The sequence below is a fragment of the Phocoena sinus genome, chromosome 6 (genome assembly GCF_008692025.1).
Source record: "Phocoena sinus isolate mPhoSin1 chromosome 6, mPhoSin1.pri, whole genome shotgun sequence".
NCBI lineage: Eukaryota > Metazoa > Chordata > Mammalia > Artiodactyla > Phocoenidae > Phocoena > Phocoena sinus.
This window is the reverse complement of record NC_045768.1, coordinates 12,553,602-12,575,020: the sequence shown is the minus strand read 5'-3', so window position 1 is coordinate 12,575,020 and position 21,419 is coordinate 12,553,602. Positions and strand designations below refer to the sequence as shown.

Here is a 21,419-nt window from a genome sequence, read left to right as displayed (position 1 = left end):
GTCATAGTGAGGCGGGATACACCGAGGCTCTGGTCTCCTAACGGCTGGAAGCTAGAGGCAGGTGCCATGGAGTACACGGGGAGCCAATATATTGGGGAATTTGTAGATGGGAGGTAAGGACCTCGTTTGATTCACTATGTCTTGAACATCCGTGACTGGGAAAAGCCGGCGGTCTTTTTGCCTCTGCAAAGGACTTTGTACCAGACACGTTCACAAACTTTATGCCTTTTAAACTTCAGGACAACCCTTTCAGATAGGAACGTTTATTCCCATTTTACAGTTCAGGAAAATGAGATCCAGGGAAGTGAAGTAACTTGCTCAAGGACGCATATCTAATAAACAGCAGAGCTGAGATACATCCATTCCATGTATACCCGTATATATGTGTGTTTGCTAAATGCCAGTCTTAGATATAGGGATAAGAATATTAAAAATGTCAAGGTTCTTGCTCTTGTGAAGCGTATCGTCTAGTTGGTATACTGCCAACAAACAGATAAATGAGAAGATAATTTCAGATAGTGGCTTTGCTTGAATATTTCCTTCCTCATAGCAACCCTATGAGATAGATATAATCATCCCCATTATACGTATGGGAGAAGTGAGGCACAAGGTAATTATATAATGTGCTCAAAGTCACCTAGTTGGCATTTGACAGAGCAGAGATGAAAACCAGATCTGACTTCAGAGCCCATGTGCTTTCTACTATAGACCCCTGCTGAGCCCCTGTAGAGGATGCATCTAGTTGGAGCAGTCCTGGAAGACTTCATGGAGGAGACAATATTTGAAATGGGCCCTGAAGGTTGAGTAGGATCTAGGTGGATGGAGATGCAAGGTGAAGAATGCTTACAGGCAAAGGGAACAGCATGAGCAATAGCTCAGAGGGCTTATAAGGGAAAGAGCAGGCAGTTCAGTTTGGGTGGAGTGTAGAATGTGCCTGGAGGAGAGTGGGAGCCCAAGCTAGACAGGGGGGCTGTGCTCTTACGTAGAGGGATTTGAATACCATGCACAATTCTGTGGGTGGGAAGAGCCACTGTTAGACCCTTGGTAGTGCTGGGCATTAGGAAATCTAATTTATTTCACCTCTGTATCCCTCCTCATAGTACATCTGTCTGGCACACACTCAGTTAATGTTAGCCACATGAATGAATAAGAGAATGAATGAATGAATAATATTTGAGATATGGTCATCATATCCTTGTTAAGGATTGATGTCTTCATTATAAAGTAGCTCTCTTTGTTCTTTCTAATTTACTTTGAATTTAAAATGAAGGCATTTCAGGACTTCCCTGGTGGTCCAGTGGTTAAGATTCCGCACTCCCATGCAGGGGGCGTAGGTTCGATCCCTGGTGGGGCAACTAAGATCCCACTTGCTACGTGGTACGGCCAAAAAAATACATATATAAAATGAAGGCTTTTCACCTTGAATGCATAAAAGAAAAAACGGAAGGGAAGGAGAGGCAGAGGAGGAAGGGAAGGATGGAAAGAGGGACGGAAGGAAGCAGAGTGGAGGTGGGGAGATCAGGTCAGAGCCCATTGCCACTGTCTCGGTAAGAGGCACCAGGTCTCTGGGCCAAGGCAGAGGCAGTGGGGCTGCAGGAAAGAGAAAAACGTAGAAGTTGGGTGATTTCATTGCCAGGAGTTGGCAACTGATCGGCTCCTGGTCCCACTCAGAGACTGCTTCCAATCCCAGCCCAGAGCCCACCTCCAGGCTTTGAACCTGGAAGATTCGGCTGCTTGAGGGAGGAGGGGATGAGTTCTATTTGGGGTGGGCTGGAGATGTCTGTAGGTGGTCTGAATAATAGTGTCCAAGTTGCAGTAAAAAAAAAATAATAAGAGGGGAGATGCCAAATCTCAGAGAAGGGTTTAGATGGAGACTATGTTTAGAAATGACAGATGTGGTCTCAAGCAAAGAGGTGGAAGAAAGAAGAGGAGGGACTTCCCTGGTGGCCCAGTGGTAAAGAATCGCCTTACAACGCAGGGGACGTGGGTTCAATTCCTGGTCAGGGAACTAAGATCCCACATGCCGCGGGGCAACTAAGCCCGCATGCCACAACTACTGAGCTGCACGCCTCAACTAGAGAGCCTGCGCGGTACAAACTACAGAGCCCACGCACTCTGGAACCGGGTGCCACAACTACAGAGCCCATGCGCCCTGGAACCCGCACACCGCAACTAGAGAGAAGCCCGCACGCTAGTAACGAAAGGTCTCGCATGCCTCAACGAAGATCCCACGTGCCACAACTAAGACCCAATGCAGCCCCAAAAAATTTAAAGAAATAAAAAAGAAGAAGAGGAGTTCTCTTTCCTTCTGTGTCTTGCAGCAAAGTAAAAGCAAAATAGTTTTTAAGCTCTTCTATACGTCAGGCATTCTATTATAGTTTCATAGCCATTAACACCACAACTTTGCAGAGGTGTCATCATTATCCCTATTTTACAGATGAGAAACTCAGGCTTAGAAAGGTGGAGGTCACACAAGGTCACACAGGCATGGAGAGGTGGAGCCAGGTCTGGACTCCAGGCCTTGCCCGGCTCAGAAGCTGTGCCTTAACCACAGCGCTCTCCTGCTTGGGGCCTCTGTCACAGCGGCAACTTCTGTCATCCTCTCAGGAAGTCCACTGGCCCTTCTGTTTCCTTCGTTCCTCACTTAGTAGATGTTCACGAGCACCTATTTAAAAAAACATGATTCTAGGAGCTGAGGATACCAAGGTCTTCCTCTCAAGAAACTTTGATTAAATAGGGGAGATGAGGTATACAATTACGATGCAAGGCAGAAAGTGCAAGGCGTCCAGTGGAGGTACAAAAAAACCAAAAAGAAGTTCAGAGTTAGGAGAGGTAAATTCCAGCTAGTGGGGAAGAATGGAGAAGGAATGAAGGAATGAATGAAAGCATATTTCTTAAGCACTCACTGTATGTCAGGCTCTTTACTAGGAAAACTGTTACCAGAATCTGGGTTAATCTTGGGCATTAATCTCAGCCATTTCACACGTGAGGTAAGTGGTCCAGCTGGTTCCCTGCCCCGTGCTCAGGTGGGGGCCTGTCTTCTACATGGCACTGACCACGCATTATGTAATTGCTAAACTGTGTCCCCCACTGAACTGTGAGCTCCCCGAGGACAAGGACTGCATCTACCTTGGTCACTGTTTTGTCTGTAGTATTGTATCCAACAGACTAGACTCAGCAAGCCACCTGGAATATAGCAGGTGTGTTCTGTAGATATTTCTTGGAAAAAAGGAAGGAACAAAGGAAGGAGGGAAAACAGAGAGATTTAGGAAAGTCTCCAAGATGATACATCTAGAGCATGGTGAAGTAGGATTCAAATTCCCGTTTCCTATCTAAATTTCACACTTTTCCCAGTTTCCTACTTACGGCGCAATGGGCAGGGGTAGGCTGGTTGTGGGGGACGGGGAAGACCCAGCATCAGCTACCAGGAAACCTGGCCCCCATCTCTGCTTCACAGTGCTTACCGTGTGGCTTTGGACGCATTGTTCCCCTCTCTGGGCCTCCCAAGGGGGGCTTCCAGGGGCAGTGTAAACTCCAGGACAGTCCCTACCTGAGAGAGAGGGAGAACAAATAGACCAAACCCTGTATCCCCTTCGACACACAGCCCCTCTTACTTTTGAGCTTTGCAGGAAACAAACATTTTGTTTCTGAACAGAATATTGCTGGGAGAATAACGTCCGAGGACCCTGAGGTTCCTGCTGGCTCTGCTGCACCCGCCAGCTCTGATCCTCCAGCTGCCATGAGGGCTCAGTGACTTCCCTTTGTCCTTACAGGATGGAGGGTGAAGCCGAATACATCCTCCCTACCGAAACAAAATATGTTGGGGAAATGAAGGACGGCATGTTTCATGGCCAAGGAACCTTGTACTTCCCCAGTGGGAGCCGATACGATGCCATTTGGGAGAAAGGATTGGTTGTAAAGGTAATCAGCTGGGGAGGGAGTCTGCAGAGGGGAAAGCCTCAGACAGGAAAAGCCCCCCTGACACGCACCCTGCCCTCCCCCTCTGCTGCCCTTTTCTTCCTCCTCTTGATCTTCAGGGCTCTGGAATCCTCTCCCTCTGGATCCAGAAGGGCTCCTGGACAGGCCATGATGAATTTGAATCCTATTATTGCCACCAACTGTGTGACCTTGGGCCCATGACCTCCCCTTTCTGAGACTCATGTTTCTTGTCTATAAACTGGAACAATGGTTGTATTAGTATCGTATTGCTGCTGTAACAAATTACTATAAACTCAGTGCCTTCAAACAACAGAAACTTATTATCTTATGGTTCTGGACAGCAGAAGTCTACAATAGGTCAGCAGTGCTGCATTCCTTCTGGAGGCTCTGTGGGAGGATCCACTTCCTTGCCTTTTCCAGCTTCTAGAAGTTGCCTTCATTCCTTGGCTCATGGCCATGCATCCCTCTGACCTTCACTTCCATCATCACATCTCCTCCCTCTGCTTTTATCATCACCTCGTCTTCTCTCACTCTGACCCTCTTGCCTCCCTCTTATAAGGACCCCTGTGATTACACTGGGCCCACCTAGATAATCCAGGATAATCTCCCCACTTCAAGATCCTTGACTTAATCACATCTGCAGAGTCCCTTTTGCCATGTAAAGTTACACATTCATAGGTTCAATGATTAGACGTGGACATCTTTGGGGGACCATGATTCCACCGGCCATGAGAGTACTAGGCATCTCCTAGGATGGTTATGAGAATAAATGAGGCAATATATGTGAGCACTCTGCTCAGTACCTGGCACACAGTAGGCACTCAATAAATGTTAATTCCACCATTACTATCATGATAAATCATCTAAGTCAGTTCTTAGCCTGGGATTTGTGGGCTACAAGTAGAATTCAGGGAGTCAATGAAATCTCCCAATTTATATACAAAAGCTTCTGTGTACATGTGACTATAATTTCTCCAGAGAAAGGATCTGTAACTTTCGTGGGATTATGGGTGTGTACAGGGGCTGGCTCATGACCTAAAAAAAGGTTAAGAAACACTCCTCGCTTTACAGCTTGGAGAATCTAAGCCCCAGGAAGGGGATGTGACTTACCCAAGGTCACCCAGTGAATTAATAGTATTGGAATTTCCACCCATGTTTCCTGATGCCCAGGCCAATGCGATGTCTACATCCTGAGGCTTCCTTTAGCACTAAGGCAGCAAAAGCTGAATGTACATGTTTGGACAAAGAGCCATGACTGAGGGCTCTGAACTTTCAAGCCGTGATAATAATAAAAGAATAATAGTAACGTTTATCGACTGTTTACTATATGCCAGCCCTATGTCAAATGCTTTTCATGTACTATCTCACCGACTTTCATTGAATCAACCCTGTTAAATATACAGCATTGCATATTTTGAGTTGCATATTTTGGGTGCCAGGACTTCATAACCACTCCTCCTGATCACCACAGCCGTGATAGCTGTGATACTTATCACTTCTTTTCCACGGCAATGAAAAAGCCACCCCTTCCCTTGACTTTCGTCCTTCTTGGCAAGTGGGCTGTGAGTTCCTCAGACCTGTGTGTGTGCTCCTTACCTTCCAGGGCACGTACACCTTCTCAGACGGGCTGCAGTATGACGCTGAGAACTGGCATTACTGTGACAGCTATGATCGGAGGTTTTACACTGAGATCTGCTATGGCTTGAAGCCTGCAGGTACCCAGGCACCCTTCTTTCCCTTCACACATGGAGAGGAAAGTGAAAAACAGTTCTAAATAACTGGGCTGTGGCACCACTGAAGTAACCCACCCAAAGGGGAGGAGTACAGAGCAGGGTCACAGAATGCAGAAGCGCCAGGTTCTAGAATCAGAGAGGCCAGTCCTCAAATCTCAGCTCGCCTGTACCAGCCGGGGACCAAGGGCGGTGCCTCCACCTTTCTGTGCCTCAGTTTTTCCCCTGCAAAATGGGACAATAGCATCATTTACCCCACGTGTCTCATAAATAAGATCACTCGTGTAAAGTGTTCACAGCAGTGTCTTGCACGCACAGTAGGTGCCCAGTACACCTCAGTTGCTGTCATTCATCAGATCAGCTGTGGCACCAACACGGGCCAGCACCAGTGGAGCGTGTGCTCTGTGTATCGGGTGCCGGGTGAGGCCCTCTATAATCCCTGTCTAGTAGAATCTCCAGATGGCCCTGCCATGTCTGCCTTCCTAGTCCCATGTCACAGAGGAGGAAGCTGAGTCCACGTAGTCCAAACATGTTTCCAGTGGCAGAGCTCCCATGGGAGCCCATGTCTTCCTCTCTGAGGTCCCCTGCATCACGCTATGTCCCTGCAAAAATCGAGTTCCATCACAGAGGGCGACATTGGGGCTAGAGTCTGGATTCTGACAGCTTAAGGGGCTCATCCTGTGTTCCTGAGACTCGTGTGAGGTCAGCTGAACCTCCAGAGGCTAGATTTCGGCGCAACCCAGACGACATATCCAAATATGGGAAAACTGTAAAAAACTGTAAAAAAAAAAAAACAAAAAACCCAACGTGAGATAATGGTGTAGTTGACAGAGCAGAGAGCTGGGAGGTCAGGGTTGGAGTCCTAGCATTCCCGCTCAGTAGCTGGATGAGCCTGGGCAGCTCAGCCTCCCTGAGGACAGAAACCTCCAGAAGGCGCTCAGGGTCAGAGTCAGTCAGTGCAAACCCTGGCTTTGTGACCTGGATCAGAGAGCTGACCAGGTGAGACTCCTTCTCTCCCTTTGCTTTCCTGACACCTCACTCTCCCACTTTCTTTCTATCCCGTCTCCTTTGCAGCTTCTCCTCCCCTTGATTATTAATTTTGGGGTTCCCCACGGCTCTCTGGCTTAGACCCTCTTCTGTCATCATTCTGTGCCTTCTCCCTACAAGTTGATTCACTTTTAAGCCTTCATTTAATTGAAATCAAATTGAAATCAAAATCCCTGAGTCTCAGATTCCTGCATCCAGCTTCCCCAACACCTACGTTTGGTTGTCCCTCAATTTGCACTGAGTTCATTACCTTCCTCACCAGCCCCCTCTCCCCCAAGGATTGCTCCCCCAGAGACTGTCACTCGCCCCCACCCACAGCCGAGATAAGCCTAATCCTGCCTCCTCCTACCCCCGTGTGCAATCCATCACCTAGTCCTACGGATTCTGCCTCTAAAGTATATCCATTTGTTCATTAAACAAATATTTACCAAGCACCGCCATGTGCCAAGTTGAATTTCTTCATCCTCTCTGCCGCTGCCCTATTCCAGACCTCCATCCTCCGCCCTTCTTTACCTGATCTCCTAAGATCCACGCTTGACCCCCTCTGGACCATTCTCCACTCTGTGGTCACGTTCATCTTTGAAAACCGTGAATCTGATTGCCACCAGCCCTCCAGTGCCGCCCCACTACCCTGAAGATAAGGTTCCACACTCTTAGAATGACCAGCGCGCTCTGGCTCTTGCGAGGTCCCCAGCCTCATCCCTCGCTCCCTACCCTTCTCGGATGTTCTCTCTGCTCCTCCAAGAGACCATGCTCTTGCCTTTCCCTCTGCCTGGAATGCTCTAACCCTCTCACTTCACCCAAATAACTCCTTCCCACCCTTCAGGTCTTAGCTTAATGCCCCTTTCCTGGGACCCTTCCCTGAATTCCCAGACTAGGCAAGTGCTCCCCATGAGAAATCACAGAGCAGCCACGATCCACTCCCCCAGCTCTGTCATGAGTGTCTCTCATGAGGAGCTGACTGTGAGCTCCTTGAGAGCAAAGGCTATGTGTGTCCCCAGTGCTTAGCACGTTGCCTGGCACGTAGGAGGTGCTCGATAAAGAGTTATTATCAAACAGGGACAATGATGTTGACGTCACAGTAGGAGGTGTTGGGTGCACTCTGGGTAGTTACAGCAATGCTGTTCACAGACGTTCCCTGAGCACCTGCTCTGTGGCAGACATTGGCTGGGCCCTGGGGGACCGAGAGCTTCGAGGACACAGTCTCTGCCTTCAAATAGCTGCCAGTCTGGATGCCACTGGAGAACCTTGTGAATGGCTCCCCCTGGCTTAGCGATGACTTTGTCATGAGCTCTTCACCCCAGCTGAGGCCTGTAGGCAAAGAGCTCCCGGCCTCAGGCCCTCAGCTCTCACACAGCTGCGTGAGGCAGCGCACAGCCTTCCTGCGGCCACGCCTTCTCCTCCAGCGGCTCCTGGCTCAGCGGCTTTATCCTAAGTACGCACTTCCTTCCCAAGTCCCTCGGCACTCTGCTCACCTCTCCAAAAGCCCCCTCTCAGCCTCGGCAGCAGGCATTGTTAGGGCCGGGGGGAGGGCATCCATGAGATGGGCTTTGGCAGGAGGCTTCGGGGAGAGAACTGGCTGTAAAGCGCTTGGCGTGGAGTGTGCCCTCAGTAACCATCAGCCAATAGTGTACCTGCTTATCATCGTCAGCCAACCTCAGAGCACCGCTGTGTGCGGGACCCTGAGCTGTGAGCGTGTGCTGCACTCGGCAGGCATCCAGCCCTCAGTCCAGAGGACAGGGAATTACAGACCCACTAGTAGAAGGAAACCAAGAAGTTACTTATTCCAACCTTATCTCCTTTCCTCAGGCCTCAGCGTCCAAGAGAGACAACACACAGGGGTTATGACCTTAAAGGTACACCGACTCCTGGTGGTTCCAATGTCCCCGGTTCTGGGAGGCGGTGCCCAGGCCCTCTCCTCCCCTGATATCAGCAGCTTAACGTATAGGCTACAGAGCTCAGTATCTAACCTTGGGCAAGTTATTTGACCTCTCTGAGCCTCAGTTTTCTGTAAAATGGGACCACAGGGTTGCTATGAGGAGTAAGCGAAATAGTAGGAGTCAAGCACTTAGCACAATGCCTGGCAGCTATTTTGGTAGTTTGGGTCAGGGTTCTTCATCACCTGATCCTTGCCCACGTGACCCGTTTCTTTCCTGCTGTTTTCCTTACACACACCCTGTTCCACAAGGCTTCCTGAGCAAGGAATGAAGGCTCATATCTTGTGGCCTTTGCTCACACCTTGAATGCCATTCCTCTCCCAGACATGCCTTTCTAGCTATGTGGCCGACTCTGACACATCCTCAGGGTCTCTCTGATTCCAGAACCTGTGCCCTTTTCGTGGTGTGCCTAGAAATAGAGGATGGGGTCAAGGGAAGAAGATAGGGGGCTGTCCACGTCTAATCATTGAACCTATGAATGTGTTAACTTTACATGGCAAAAGGGACTTTGCAGATGTGATTAAGTCAAGGACCTTGAAGTGGGGAAATTATCCTGGATTATCTAGGTGGGCCCAGTGTAATCACAGGGGTCCTTATAAGAGGGAGGCAAGAGGGTCAGAGTGAGAGAAGACGAGGTGATGATAAAAGCAGAGGGAGAGGAGATGTGATGATGGAAGTGAAGGTCAGAGGGATGCATGGCCACGAGCCAAGGAATGCAAGCAACTTAGTTTCCCAGAACCTACTCATGGAGCCATTTTCAGGAAGTTCCTCTGGGGCCCTGTTTGTGGTGCTTTTGCTGTGTACCCTGATAGGGAGTGTGTGGTCTAGAAATGGGGCCGGATTGTCACATGAGCAACCAGCCAAAAGTGGACTTTAGGTTGGGACTGGGTTTGGCCTTGGTGCTCAGTTAATGATCCATGATATCCTTTCAAGGTATCTCTCAACTCACCAACGTGGACCCGCCTAGAAAAATCCCTCCAGGCTGTTACGACTGCGGAGACGGCTTCTATAACCCGACCACGAGGATCGTCAAGGACTATAAGAATCACTTTCTGAGAAATGCAGGTATGTGGCACGTGTTCTCTCTTCTCTCATCACACGTACGTTTGGTCTATGGCCATACCACCCTGAACGTGCCCAGTCTCGTCCGATCGCATGTAGGTTTGTGCACACATGTGCGCACACATGCATGCATTTAGCGAGAAAGAAGCTTTTGCCAATCATTGATTGTCCGAAAACTGACAGAAATTGATTGTCTGAATGTTTCACTCTTTGGAATTCTCATGGCTGACGAGTCTATACGTAGTCACAGAGTAGGGCAGAGGGCATTAATGGTCTAACTGTGACAGCACGTAAGTGTAGCACAGAAAGGATTCGAGTACTTATCTTTGCATGCTTCCCTGCAGCTAGTAAGTGCCTGCTGTATGCTAGACGCTCTGCTTGGTCTGGGCACCAAAGCTAGCCACAAACCCCTCCCTCGTGGAGCTTATGTTTGGCAAATAGCAGACAAGTACTATGAACAGTTAATTGCATCATGGAATAAGCAAAATGAAAGGGAAAAACATGGCCCTAAATGGTGGTGGGGGGTAGTGGAGATGGGAATGGGGTCCCAGAGAGGTGGGAGTGATGCTGTGGGAGCACAAAGAAGTGCTATCTAATCCAGAACTGGAAATTCCGAGAAGGATTCAAGAAGGAAATAGCTAACCTGAGACCCCAAAAATGATGCGGAGTTGACCCTGAGGTGTGGGGACAGGTTTTTCAGCCAGAGGAACCAGCACAGGTAAAGGCCTGGAAAGTGAGTGATGCCATGTGGTCCAGGATGACTGCTGGCCCCTCAGCCTGGGGAGTACCTTGGAGGATCCAGAACCTCAGTTTGGTGAGTGAACACAAGCTGATCAGACTGAGAAGGACTGACTGACAGTGAACAAACTTGCAAGAGGTCAATGTACAAATAAGAACAAGAACATTTTCCTTTAACACCGTGATTCCTAACCCTTCTCTTTTCTAGAGTCATAGTCCCACTAGGAGTAACCAAAACTATGGACCCTCTTCGTAGGAAAATGCCCACATATGCACACACACAAATATATATGTGTACACACACACACACACACACACACACACACACACACACACATATGCATTTTGCATATAGTCTTAAGGGGTTGATGGTTCCCCTAAAGACCCAGGTCAAGAAACCCTACTGTGTAATGAGAGAGAAACTGCCAGGTAGACCAGAAGGCCTGGGTTGGCTGCTGAGGGTCTCCACTCCCTGTAGGGAAATTTACTCAGTAATTCCATGATGATCAGAAAGTTGCCTTGTGGTGCTGGAATAAGCGCAAAGGGAATCGTCAGCTGACGTCGTGGCTGAATCCTGGAGCTGAGATACCCCTCGCCCACTGGGTGCTGCTGGGGGAACATGGCAAATGCTTGTATTCCAAGACCCTGGCACTTTTCTCTGACTTCTCATCCTCCATTAACAGAGTGTACTATATAGAACACTAATTCTGCTGGATATAAATAGGCTCCCATGAAGTTTCTTGATCAAATCAACTAAGGAGATACTGAGTTAAGTCCTACTAAACAGTTTTACTTCCTGAAGGGCTTCTCAGGACCTTTTAGATGCTGGTATACTTTGTAGTTTTCCTTCCCGGCACTTATTTCAACTGTAATTGCTTACTGTCTGCCTCTCCCACTAAATGGTAAGGTCCCTGAGAGCAGGGACTCTGTCTGTCTTGTCTCCACTTGTACCTGTCCAGTGTCCAGTCAGAAAAACAAAGAATTTAATATCAGGAAATTGGTTAAGTAAGTATTGGAGAGCTGAAAAATCAAAAGGAAGACATTGAGGTGACAGAGAAAGTAACTGCAGGAAGCAGCTACCACCTCAAAACTGGGGCGGGGGGGAAGCAAGAGATTGGGTTATTAGAATGTAGATTGATAGAGGCCCCCCCCCCAACCAGGAGCTGCATCCCAGACTTGTGAGGAGGGGGCACTGCCCAGGAGGGCCTCTGGAGAGAGAGCACAGTGACGCTGATTCTAGGGGTGTGGGGAAAGCTGGAAACTGGAAGTGAAAGGCCGCTGCTGAGACACCGACCAGAACAGCAAGCAAAACAGGAAGGAGCGTGTCCCCTCCCCCTCTGTCTGCCTTGAAGCACCTGACTGGGGGCCAGCTGGCAAAGGAGAAGTGTCCTCCACGCGGTCCCAGTCCCAGCATCGCCAAGTAGAGTGCAGAAAGGTAGCTCTGGAGTTGAGAGTCAGTAGCTTCATAACTGGCCCCATCAACTGCTTTCTGTTGCTCAGCGTCCAAACACACTCTTCTCTGCTGCAAAGATAACGCATTTATGCTCTTTTGTATTACAAGTTGCAACTATCCTTCCTACTAATACGAAGATGCTCTCACCACCTCCTCGGAGAGGGGAGACCTTAAACCCAGTAGACGTTGCGTCCATCTTTGAGTGATGTTATCCCTTGACAGTCCTGCCTAATCTACAACCTACACGCCACTGCCAAGAATCTTCCTATAAAATATTAAGAGGAAAAGAGGAAAGGAGAGAAAAAAAATTAGTTAATAAAAGCAAATATGTAAATAGATAAATGATATAGATACCGTTATACATAAACATACAAGCAAGGAAGAAAAGCTGTATCGTCGATACAGTCCTCTTCCTATAACTGGTCATGAGGCTGTAGTTAATACTTACAAATTCCTTTTTCTATTATAAATTCCATGTTCCATTTGCTTTCTGCCCACATTTCAGTTGGTCTGGTTTTTTAACAGGTAGGGCGACCCACACCTTCATTCTTGAGGGGTCTGAATCCTTACTGGTCCTGCCTTTTTTGGTTGTTTCGTTGGTTGGTTTAGTTTTGCATTCATTTTTACTATTGGCAGTGGAAGTACTAAGAAGTGCCCTAGAGAACCCCCTTGGGTTCCATACAGTGTCTCCTTTCCCCAGTAACAGCAACCCAATTTCCACCTGGCAATCGAGATCCCTCACTCCAGCCAGAAATGTATTCCCCTACTTTGCCTGTTGTTTCAGTGGCATAAGGTGCAAAAATGGCTAGGTGGCTGCTTCCACTTCCAGTTCAGCTGAACCATTGTTGTATCACTTGGTGGGACCATTTCTCCTCGAGAACTAAGGCCTCTGAACCAGTAAAGTTCAAAGTTACAGGAGAAAGGAAGCAAAATTTTTTCTTAAAAACAGGCACACTGCTATAGCTCCAGCACCAAGCACAGACCCAGGCACATATTAGGCGCTCATTAACTGTATATGAAAAAGATAAATTAAGGAGTGAGTGTGTACTGTGAATCTCTACCAGAGAGATATATTTCCATCATTTCCTAAAATGATTTGACCATAAAATTAGTTGGGAGATGGGGCAGCAGGGAGAATTTTTACGGCACTACTGTTCTGGGGAATTCTGGGTTAGCATAATCTTTCTTCAGTTGTTGTACAATACAACTGATGCATTTTCAGTTTTCTAGATTTGAATTGTATTCAAATCTTGCCTCACTGAGAGGACATGCTGGTCCTGTGCAGGTTCACAGACTAGTGGAGAAGACAGATACAGAAAAATATAATCACAATATCATGTGATGTGGGCCCTGGTGGGGGGAAGCCCTCGAGGATGGTGGGGGGGGATGGGGAGGGGGAATTGATCACCTGTCCGGGGTGGAGGGTGTCAGTCAGGAAAAAGTTCCCAGAAATAATATAGGTCTTTTTTTTGGCTGCGCCACATGGCATGTGGGATCTTAGTTCCCCGACTAGGGATCAAACCCGTGCCCCCTGCAGTGGAAGTGCAGAGTCCTAACCACTGGACCACCAGGGAATTCCCCAAGTGATGGGTCTTAAAGGATGAGTAGGGGATTCGTAAACAGGATCGTTGGGTAAGGGCATTCCAGGCACAGGGAACAGCATGGGCAAAGACACAGAGGCATGAATACGCATGGTGTGACTGGGGAATCAGAAATTGTGGTTCCCAGAATCCTGTGGGCAAAAGCCATGCTTGATGATAAACTTTAAAATGTATCATGGGGATGCACAGAGGATTTTAGGGCAGTGAAAATACTATGGATGATACTATGGTGATGGATCTGTCCAAACCCACAGAATATACAACACGAAGAGTGAACCCTAATGTCAACTAAGGACTTTGGGTGATTATGACGTGTCCATGTAGGTTCATTAGTGGTAACAAATGTACCATCTGGTGGGAGATGTTCGTAATGGGGGAGACCGTGCATGTGTGGGGCAGGGAATATATGGGTAATCTCTGTACCTGCCTCTCAATTTTATTGTGAACCTAAAACTGCTCTAAAAAATTAAGTCTTTTAAAAAACTGCATCGGGGAAGGGAAGGCCATTCTTAGAAGGGCAGACACTGATTATTGTTTGGGTGACAAATATTTATTGACCAGTTGCTATGGGTCGGGCTCTGTGTTAGGCATGAAGGTGACAGCGGCATCCTAGAGGCTCTCAGGCGGCAAGAGAAAGTGACAGTGAAATGGATCGTGACAGTTCAGAGTTGCTGCAAGAGAACCTGGTGCAGATCCCAAAGCCTGGAGGCCAGCAGGCCAGGGAGGTTTCCTGGGAAAAGCAAGATCTAATGTGAAACCTAAATCAGAGCAGGCAAGTGCATCAGGGTTGGGAAGAGTGTTAAAGGCAGAGGGAACAGGATGTGCAAAGGATTAGAGATGGGGGAGAGCACTGCACATCTAAGAGGCTACAGGTCGCTCAGGAGCGTGAGACACCAATACGTCAGGGGAAAAAGCAGGAGAGGAGGCCCAAGAGGGCCGGAGGAAAGATCACAGGTGTCTTTTCACCTGAGGGCCATGGGGGAGTAAGGGAGGGTTTTAGGCAAGTGGAATAGTAACAGATTTGTCCATTAGAAAGGTTTCTCTTGTTACATTAGAAAAGGGGCCAAAGGATAGGACATGGGAGATCCTTCCAGCAAGATGGCAAGAGAGGGGCATCTGAAGGGCCATGGGCCCCAGGTTCCAGGCTGCCTGCTGGCTGACCCTGGGCCAGTGCCTTCCCTCTCTGGGCCCCTTTCTCTTCATCTGCAAAATGAGATGGTTGAACTGGATGATTTCTAGGCCACTTCTAACCTTAAGAGTCTATGATGGAGGAGGAAGGCTATTTTGGTCCTGATACTATAGGACAGATCAAGTTCGGAGTGTCCTGAAAACCACTAAAAAGGGGTCTCTGTTAGTAGCCACCTCGTCATTACCCTTGACTCATCTCACCCTGCGGGGACTGATGTGGCCTTCTGTCCATCTTCTGTTTTCCCCTGGGGCTCTTTCTCCCCTGCATCCCAATCTGCCCCGTAAACGGTGCTTCCTGTCGGCGTCCTGGAGGCTCAGGACGGCTGGCCGCGTGGGCCCGAGGCGGGTGACTGAGGCCATCCCAGAGTAAACACAGTGGCCTAAGCCACTGCTATTATGAGGCACGTGCCACCTGGGTGGGTCAGAGCCTGGAATGCTGCTTTATAGGAGGTCACAGGCTGGGGCACCAGCAGAAGGGTCGCCTTTCGCTCAGAACTGCCTCGGCCCCTCACCCACCTTGGGCTGGCTTCTTTTCCCCCTGGGCAGAGAGAAAGCCCTGGACGGCTAAGCTACAAATTGCTAGGCTGTGAGCACGCTTGACAGATCCAGGTTTGCTAGACTTGGGTTTCCAAGTGTGCCTTTCTTAACTGGAAAGGACAGTACGTACTGCCGGATCACTGCAAGAGTTGAAATCCATCCGTCTGCTCATCCAGAAGCCTTTGAGTGCCTGCAGTGCGCTAGGCTTTGGGGAGCAGGGCAGGCAAGAATTCTCTCAAACTGTGGCTCTCAAACCGTTGGACCTTGGCTCGTATCAGGAATGATGGACATCATGACCCAGAACACACACAGACTCACACTCACGCATGTATTCTTACATGAGATGTGCTATGATAGTTTCTATCCAGTTTATGGTTTTTTGTTTTGGTTTTTTTTCTGCCTTACGGTGCAGCATGTGGGATCTTAGTTCCCTAACCAGGGATCGAACCCGCACCCCCTGCATTGGAACCGCGGAGTCTCAACCAGTGGACACCCAGAGAAGTCCATATTTTCTATTCCGTTTTTTAAAATGATGGTTGCTATGCACTAAATTGATTTCACAACCTTCTTAAGGGTCAGGACCATTGTTCTAGGCAGCCTTCCCTGACCAACCCCTCCCTCCCCGCCCCCCGGCCTCCCTCCATCCCGTCTGTGTGAGATGTCCCTCCTCTGTGCTCCCACAAGCCTCACAGCACTTAGCCCATGACAGTAGAAGAATCTCTATTTGCCTGTCTTCCCCACTAGACTAAGAGCTTCTTGAGGGCGGGGACCGTGTGTCTGTGTCTGATTCAGCCCTGGGTGTTCTGCACCTCACACGGGTCCCACAGGTTGGAGGTGATTCAACGTTTGTGAAAGAAAAGCAGGCAGGCGGGCAGAGGACCTCCCTCAGATTCTTCAACAAATTACACAAAATTCAGTCCCCGGCACATAATAGACAACTTATTTTCAATAATAAATATAAGCCATTATATTTCTCTGCACCTCCAAGTTTGTAAAGCTTAAGCATTAGAGATCTCAAACCAGTGGCTCTCAAGCCAGAGTTTTTGTTTGGCTGGCCGCATGTTTGAAATGGCATGGGTTTGGGCACCAACAGGGGGCAAGCACTGCCCAGGTTCCCACCACTCCCTGCTGTCTGACCCCCACTAGCACCTGTCATTGTTTGTCCCGGGGTGGGGGGGATCACGCCATGCCGCACCTTGCAGGATCTTAGTTCCCCAACCAGAGATTGAACCCCGGCCCACGCAGTGAAAGCATCGAGTCCTAACCACTGAACAGCCAGGGAATTCCCAGCGTCTGTCATTTCTTTAAGGTACCCCGCTTAAAACCTTTGAGCTTATGACCCCTGCATCTCCTGGGAACTCTACATGCATCCTGTGAGCTGGGAATGGGTGTGTCCTGAGATTAGGAATCCAGGTCAGGGAGTGATGAATGACAGACTGGTGATGGTGAAGCTGGAATTCTAACCCACTCCCATCTTCCTGCAAGTCCTGTGATCTTTCCACTCCACTCTGATGCTGCCTCTGTTGGGACCATAAAACCATAAAAGACAGCAACTCAGTGTGGGCAATATTGCAATTAATACAGCAGACACAAAACAAAACAGAGACTGAGTTAGGAGCTCCCTCCCTCTGGTGTGGTGGAGAAATGCCCAGGACATCCATCCGGCTGTCCTCTGGTCCCCGATCCACCACTGGCCAGCTAGGTGGCCATGGGTAGCTTACTTCTTGTCTCCTCATCTGTAAAATGAGCATTATGGTAGTCCTTAATCTGGAGGAATTGTGGTTAGAAAAGATGGAGTTAAGTAAGCAAAGTACATGGCACAGCACCCAGCTCAAGGCACGTGTCCGGTGATGGGTAGCTGAGGCTGTTATCACTGTACTGATTACTGACTCAGGCTGGGGGAGAGAGAGGAGAGTAAGCCCCGGGGTTTGTTAAGATTTCTCTAGGTGTTTGAGAGAGGAGAAGGCTCTGAGGGGACACGTGATTGGACGTGCTAGGTCTCTCTGCCTCCTCAGGGTTTTGCCGGGGAAATGAAATCCTGCTGAAACTCCGGGGTCTGGAGACTCTTGATTACGGGGTTCAGAGTGCCAGTCTACCTTTCACCCCCCTGTCTCTTCCCACCCCATGGTCCAGCCCAAGCAGACTAGCTGCCCTCCATTGATCAACATGGCTCTATTCTCACATCGTATGTTTCCCCCGCTGAGAATGCCCTTCCCCCTCTCTCCCCCCCATCACAGTCCTCATCTTTCCATGCTCAGCACACAACAGAAGGCCATGGTTCATCTGCAAGCCCGGAAGAATGGCATGCAGCTTCACCTGCCCATCCATAGCTCAGGGTCACTAAGCTGGGGAGGCTCCTTACCAGGCCCTCGCTAAGTGCCTTACCTGCTGATCTCTGCTCTTCCCAGCATCCCAAGTGGGGAATTTTCAGGAGCCAGAGTTTGCAATAGAAGATCTGGTCTCAAATAGGTTAATAACTTGCTCCCAGTCACACAGCTGGCAAGAGAGTCGAGTGGAACCCAACTCTGTCCAAACCCTCTTCTTTTCCTCCTTCTTGCCAGCTTTGTGTCCTAGCTTATTCTTTCTTTTTTAATATATTTTTAAATTAATTTATTTGTTTTTGGCTACGACTCTGCGTTGCAGTGCGCGGGCTTCTCATCGCGGTGGCTCCTGTTGTTGCAGAGCACGGGCTCTAGGTGCGCAGGCTTCAGTAGCTGTGGCACATGGGCTCAGTAGTTGTGGCTCATGGGCTCTAGAGTGCAGGCTCAGTAGTTGTGGCACACAGGCTCAGTAGTTGTGGCACACGGGCTCAGTACTTGTGGCTCGCAGGCTCTAGAGCTCAGGCTCAGTAGCTGTGGCGCACGGGCTTAGTTGCTCCGAGGCATGTGAGATCTTCCCGGACCGGGGATGAAACCCGTGTCCCCTGCATCAGCAGGCAGATTCTTAACCACTGCACCACCAGGGAAGTCCCTGTCCTAGCTTATTCTTTACTCGGCATCTCCGCTCCCAAACAGGGCTGTGTCTCACTCACAGGTGCTCCTGCACCAAGCACAGTTCCTGGTACCAGCGGGGGAGCTCCGTGATGCTCTAAATGGATGAAAATGTCCATTTGAGAGTCTTGAGACAGGAACACCACAGTCCCCAAGTGAGATGCTACCTTTTTTATAAAGGGTCCTTTACAGACTGTGGGCCAGTAGGGAAGCATTGGAAGACATTTGGGATAGTTACCTTTAACATAGTGGGAAACTGGGAGATTAACTCTAACCCTTAGCCCTCCTACTCTCCCCTTTCGTTCCTCTCAGGAGGGATGCGCCTGAGCCGTGCTGGCAGTGTGTACATCTCTTGGAGTAGCTGTTGCTTGCCTCAACGTTACTATCAGGAATCATTTGCAAAATAACTGCACCACTAAGCCTTCCTCCCTCCCCGCAATTAATGACACCCCATGCGCGTGTCTCAGATGAAAGGCACATTATTAATATTCAAAGGAAAAAACGCTCGTAACCATTTTAACATATACAACTAACAATGAACTAAATTTGCTTTGTGGGAGACAGAGAGTGAACATCCCAAATTAGTTTATGTAAAAGCTGAAATTTCTCCCCGAAAGGTCTCAGTACCATCCTCAAAGAATATCCTGATCATCAGAAATGCTGTCAAGATTCCCGCCAACATTATCCCCTTTGTTGTCTGAAATGTCGAATCAAGCACATCTGGCAAATGTCCTAGAGCTCACAAATCTTTCAAACAGCATATAATTCCCAACGGTTAGAGAGAGAACGCCACCGCTTAATCGTGCTCCTCTTCAAAATAGCACCAACTTTCCTTCAATCAGAAACAATGGCTTGGGCTTCTTAAAAATATCGCATACCAGTGATTATTTGCAGAGAGGGCCCCTTTGCGTTTGAACCTGTAGGTTTCAGACAGAATTTAAAATCAAGATCGCGAGCCTCGTTTGAATGTATGCTCGGGTAAATGGACGATGGGAAGAAGCAGGGGTGTGAATCGGGGTCCAAAGAGTGACCTGGCCTGGGTGATTTGGAGGTGACAGCTGGCTCCACCAGGAGAGGATGAAGACGATAGGGGGGTGGGGTGACAGGTGACACTGACTGGGCCTTGACCCCGCACCAGGCACTCAACTACAGGGGAGGGGTGTATTCGCATGATCCCTGTTTGACAAATGAGGAAACTGAGGCTCGGTGAAGTTAAAGAATTTCCCCAGAAAATTTGGCAGGAACTGGGATTCACACTTGGGCTCATCTGCCTCCAGAGATTTGCCTCTTTCCGCTTTGCCCCGCCAACTCCAAGACTGTCTGTCCACAGAGGCCTGGGCGTGGAGCTCCCAGACATTGGTGTTTATCTGCTCCCCACCCAACTTTACAAAGCTGCATAGTGAACAGCTAGAAGTGAAAGGCCACTTGGCCTTCTAAAGTTTTTCTGGTATTATTTAAACAGTTGAAAACTAGAAGCATCCCAAATGTCCAGCAGGAGGGAACTCATTAAATAATATATGATATAGCCTCGGGAACTCCCTGGCGGTCCAGTGGTTAGGACTCAGTGCTTTCACTGCCGTGGGCCCGGGTTCGATCCCTGGTCGGGGAACTAAGGTCCTGCAAGCTGCGGGGTGAGGCCAAGTGAAAGATAATATATGATATAGGCTTACAATAAAATACAATGCAGCCATTAAAATGGCAGTGAAGGAATGGACCTATTGATATACAAAGGTAGCCATAGTTTATTTCAGGTGAAAAAGCAGGGTAATAATAATAACCACCATTTACTGAGCGCTTTCTATGTTCCAGGCACTGGTTTGACCATTTTACATAATTTATTTTCTTTTATCTAGGAAATAGTTGTCTTTATTATTTCCATTTTACAGATGATGAAACTGAGGTGGGGTGAAATGCTTTGCCCAAAGTTACCCGGGTGATAGGTGGCAGGGCTGGAATTTGAATCCAGGTCTAGCTGACTCAGAGGTAAAGATGACATTTGAGCTGGTTCTGAAAGAGAAGCTGGAGTTTATTAGTGAAAGAAAGGAAGAACCAAGGGCCTTCCTTGTGGCCCAGAGACATAAAAATATCCAAGGAGTGTAAGATGGCAGTAGTGGTTCTTTTTCCCTAGATAGTTCTCTGCCGACTTTATTGCTCAAAAACTGGCCAAGGAACACGAGTCTTTCAATGCCACCAACAAACCAAGACTCTTCTCATCTTGAAGCCTCTGCCTCCACCTGACAGGTGAGAAAGCTGAGACCCAGAGAGGGAGGATGATGTGCCGGACCCCACACAGCCTGTCTGTGTTAGGGCCGGGGCCGGACCCACCTTCCCACCGCCAGCCAGGGCTCCTTCGGCAAACCCAGGCTGCCCCCTACCCTGCTTCCCCCATGGTTTCTGCAAAATGGCCGAGCGAGTCTCCTGCCCCGCCCCCTCCCGCTGTCATCTCTCCTCAAGACAAAAGGCAATTTACCCAAATGTTATAATCACCTGGAGGCTGGCACACAGCAGCACCATAATGAAGGCTTTGTGGAGGGATAATATCACACTTGTAACTGCCAAAGAAAATGCCCACACGGACCACAGATCCCGGCATCTGCTTTAAGCAAAAGGGGTATGAAGGGAATCAGTATCAAATGCCTTTACCGTGCCAGGGACTTACCACGTCCCAGCCCTTTGAGGAATGCATCATTATCCCTATTTAGCAGATGGGGAAACTGAGCCTCAGAGAGTAAGTAACTTACTGACAGGAGCAGTTACTAAAGGGAGGAATCGGGACTTGAACCCAGGCATCTCTGACACCAGAGGCCACACTGTGAACTGATATGAACTTCTCTGAGAGTCTGGCAAAGCTGTGGACCTTCTTCTCCCCAGAGACATACCCTAGAAGCCCACCCTCCTCCCCTACAGAGGGTGGGATTGGCCTGTCAAGGCCCTTTTGCTCTAGGAATGACAGCCTGCCCTGCCTTGTGCCCCTCCCTGACCTGCGGGAACCGCCGCCTGCCTGACTCTTTTTCCCAGTTCCAATTCCAAAGGCCCTGGAAATTCCCCTTCCAGCCATCGTGCCCACAGGACTCTGACAGCAATACATCCCCCACCCCCCACAGCAGCCTCCTGGAAGCATCCAAAGGATACAGCTTCCCCTTCCGTGGCTGGAGTCCACCCGAGCCAGCACTGCCGTGGTTTGTTTCGTCTCCTTT

General features: G+C 49.0%; 1 protein-coding gene across 2 annotated transcripts in view; it reads left to right on the top strand.

Moving 5' to 3' along the window:
• Window positions 1–17: 17 nt before the first annotated feature.
• Window positions 18–21,419, top strand: part of MORN5 (MORN repeat containing 5) — a 33,303-nt gene continuing 11,901 nt past the window's right edge. Inside the window, exons 1-4 of one of the 2 annotated variants that reach the window (XM_032635987.1) lie at window positions 18–113; window positions 3,774–3,921; window positions 5,543–5,654; window positions 9,587–9,718. In XM_032635987.1, the coding sequence (XP_032491878.1) occupies window positions 67–113; window positions 3,774–3,921; window positions 5,543–5,654; window positions 9,587–9,718 (439 nt within the window). In that variant the 5' untranslated portion in view covers window positions 18–66. The remainder of the gene's footprint in view (window positions 114–3,773; window positions 3,922–5,542; window positions 5,655–9,586; window positions 9,719–21,419) is intronic. The other variant, XM_032635988.1, reaches the window with a different exon arrangement.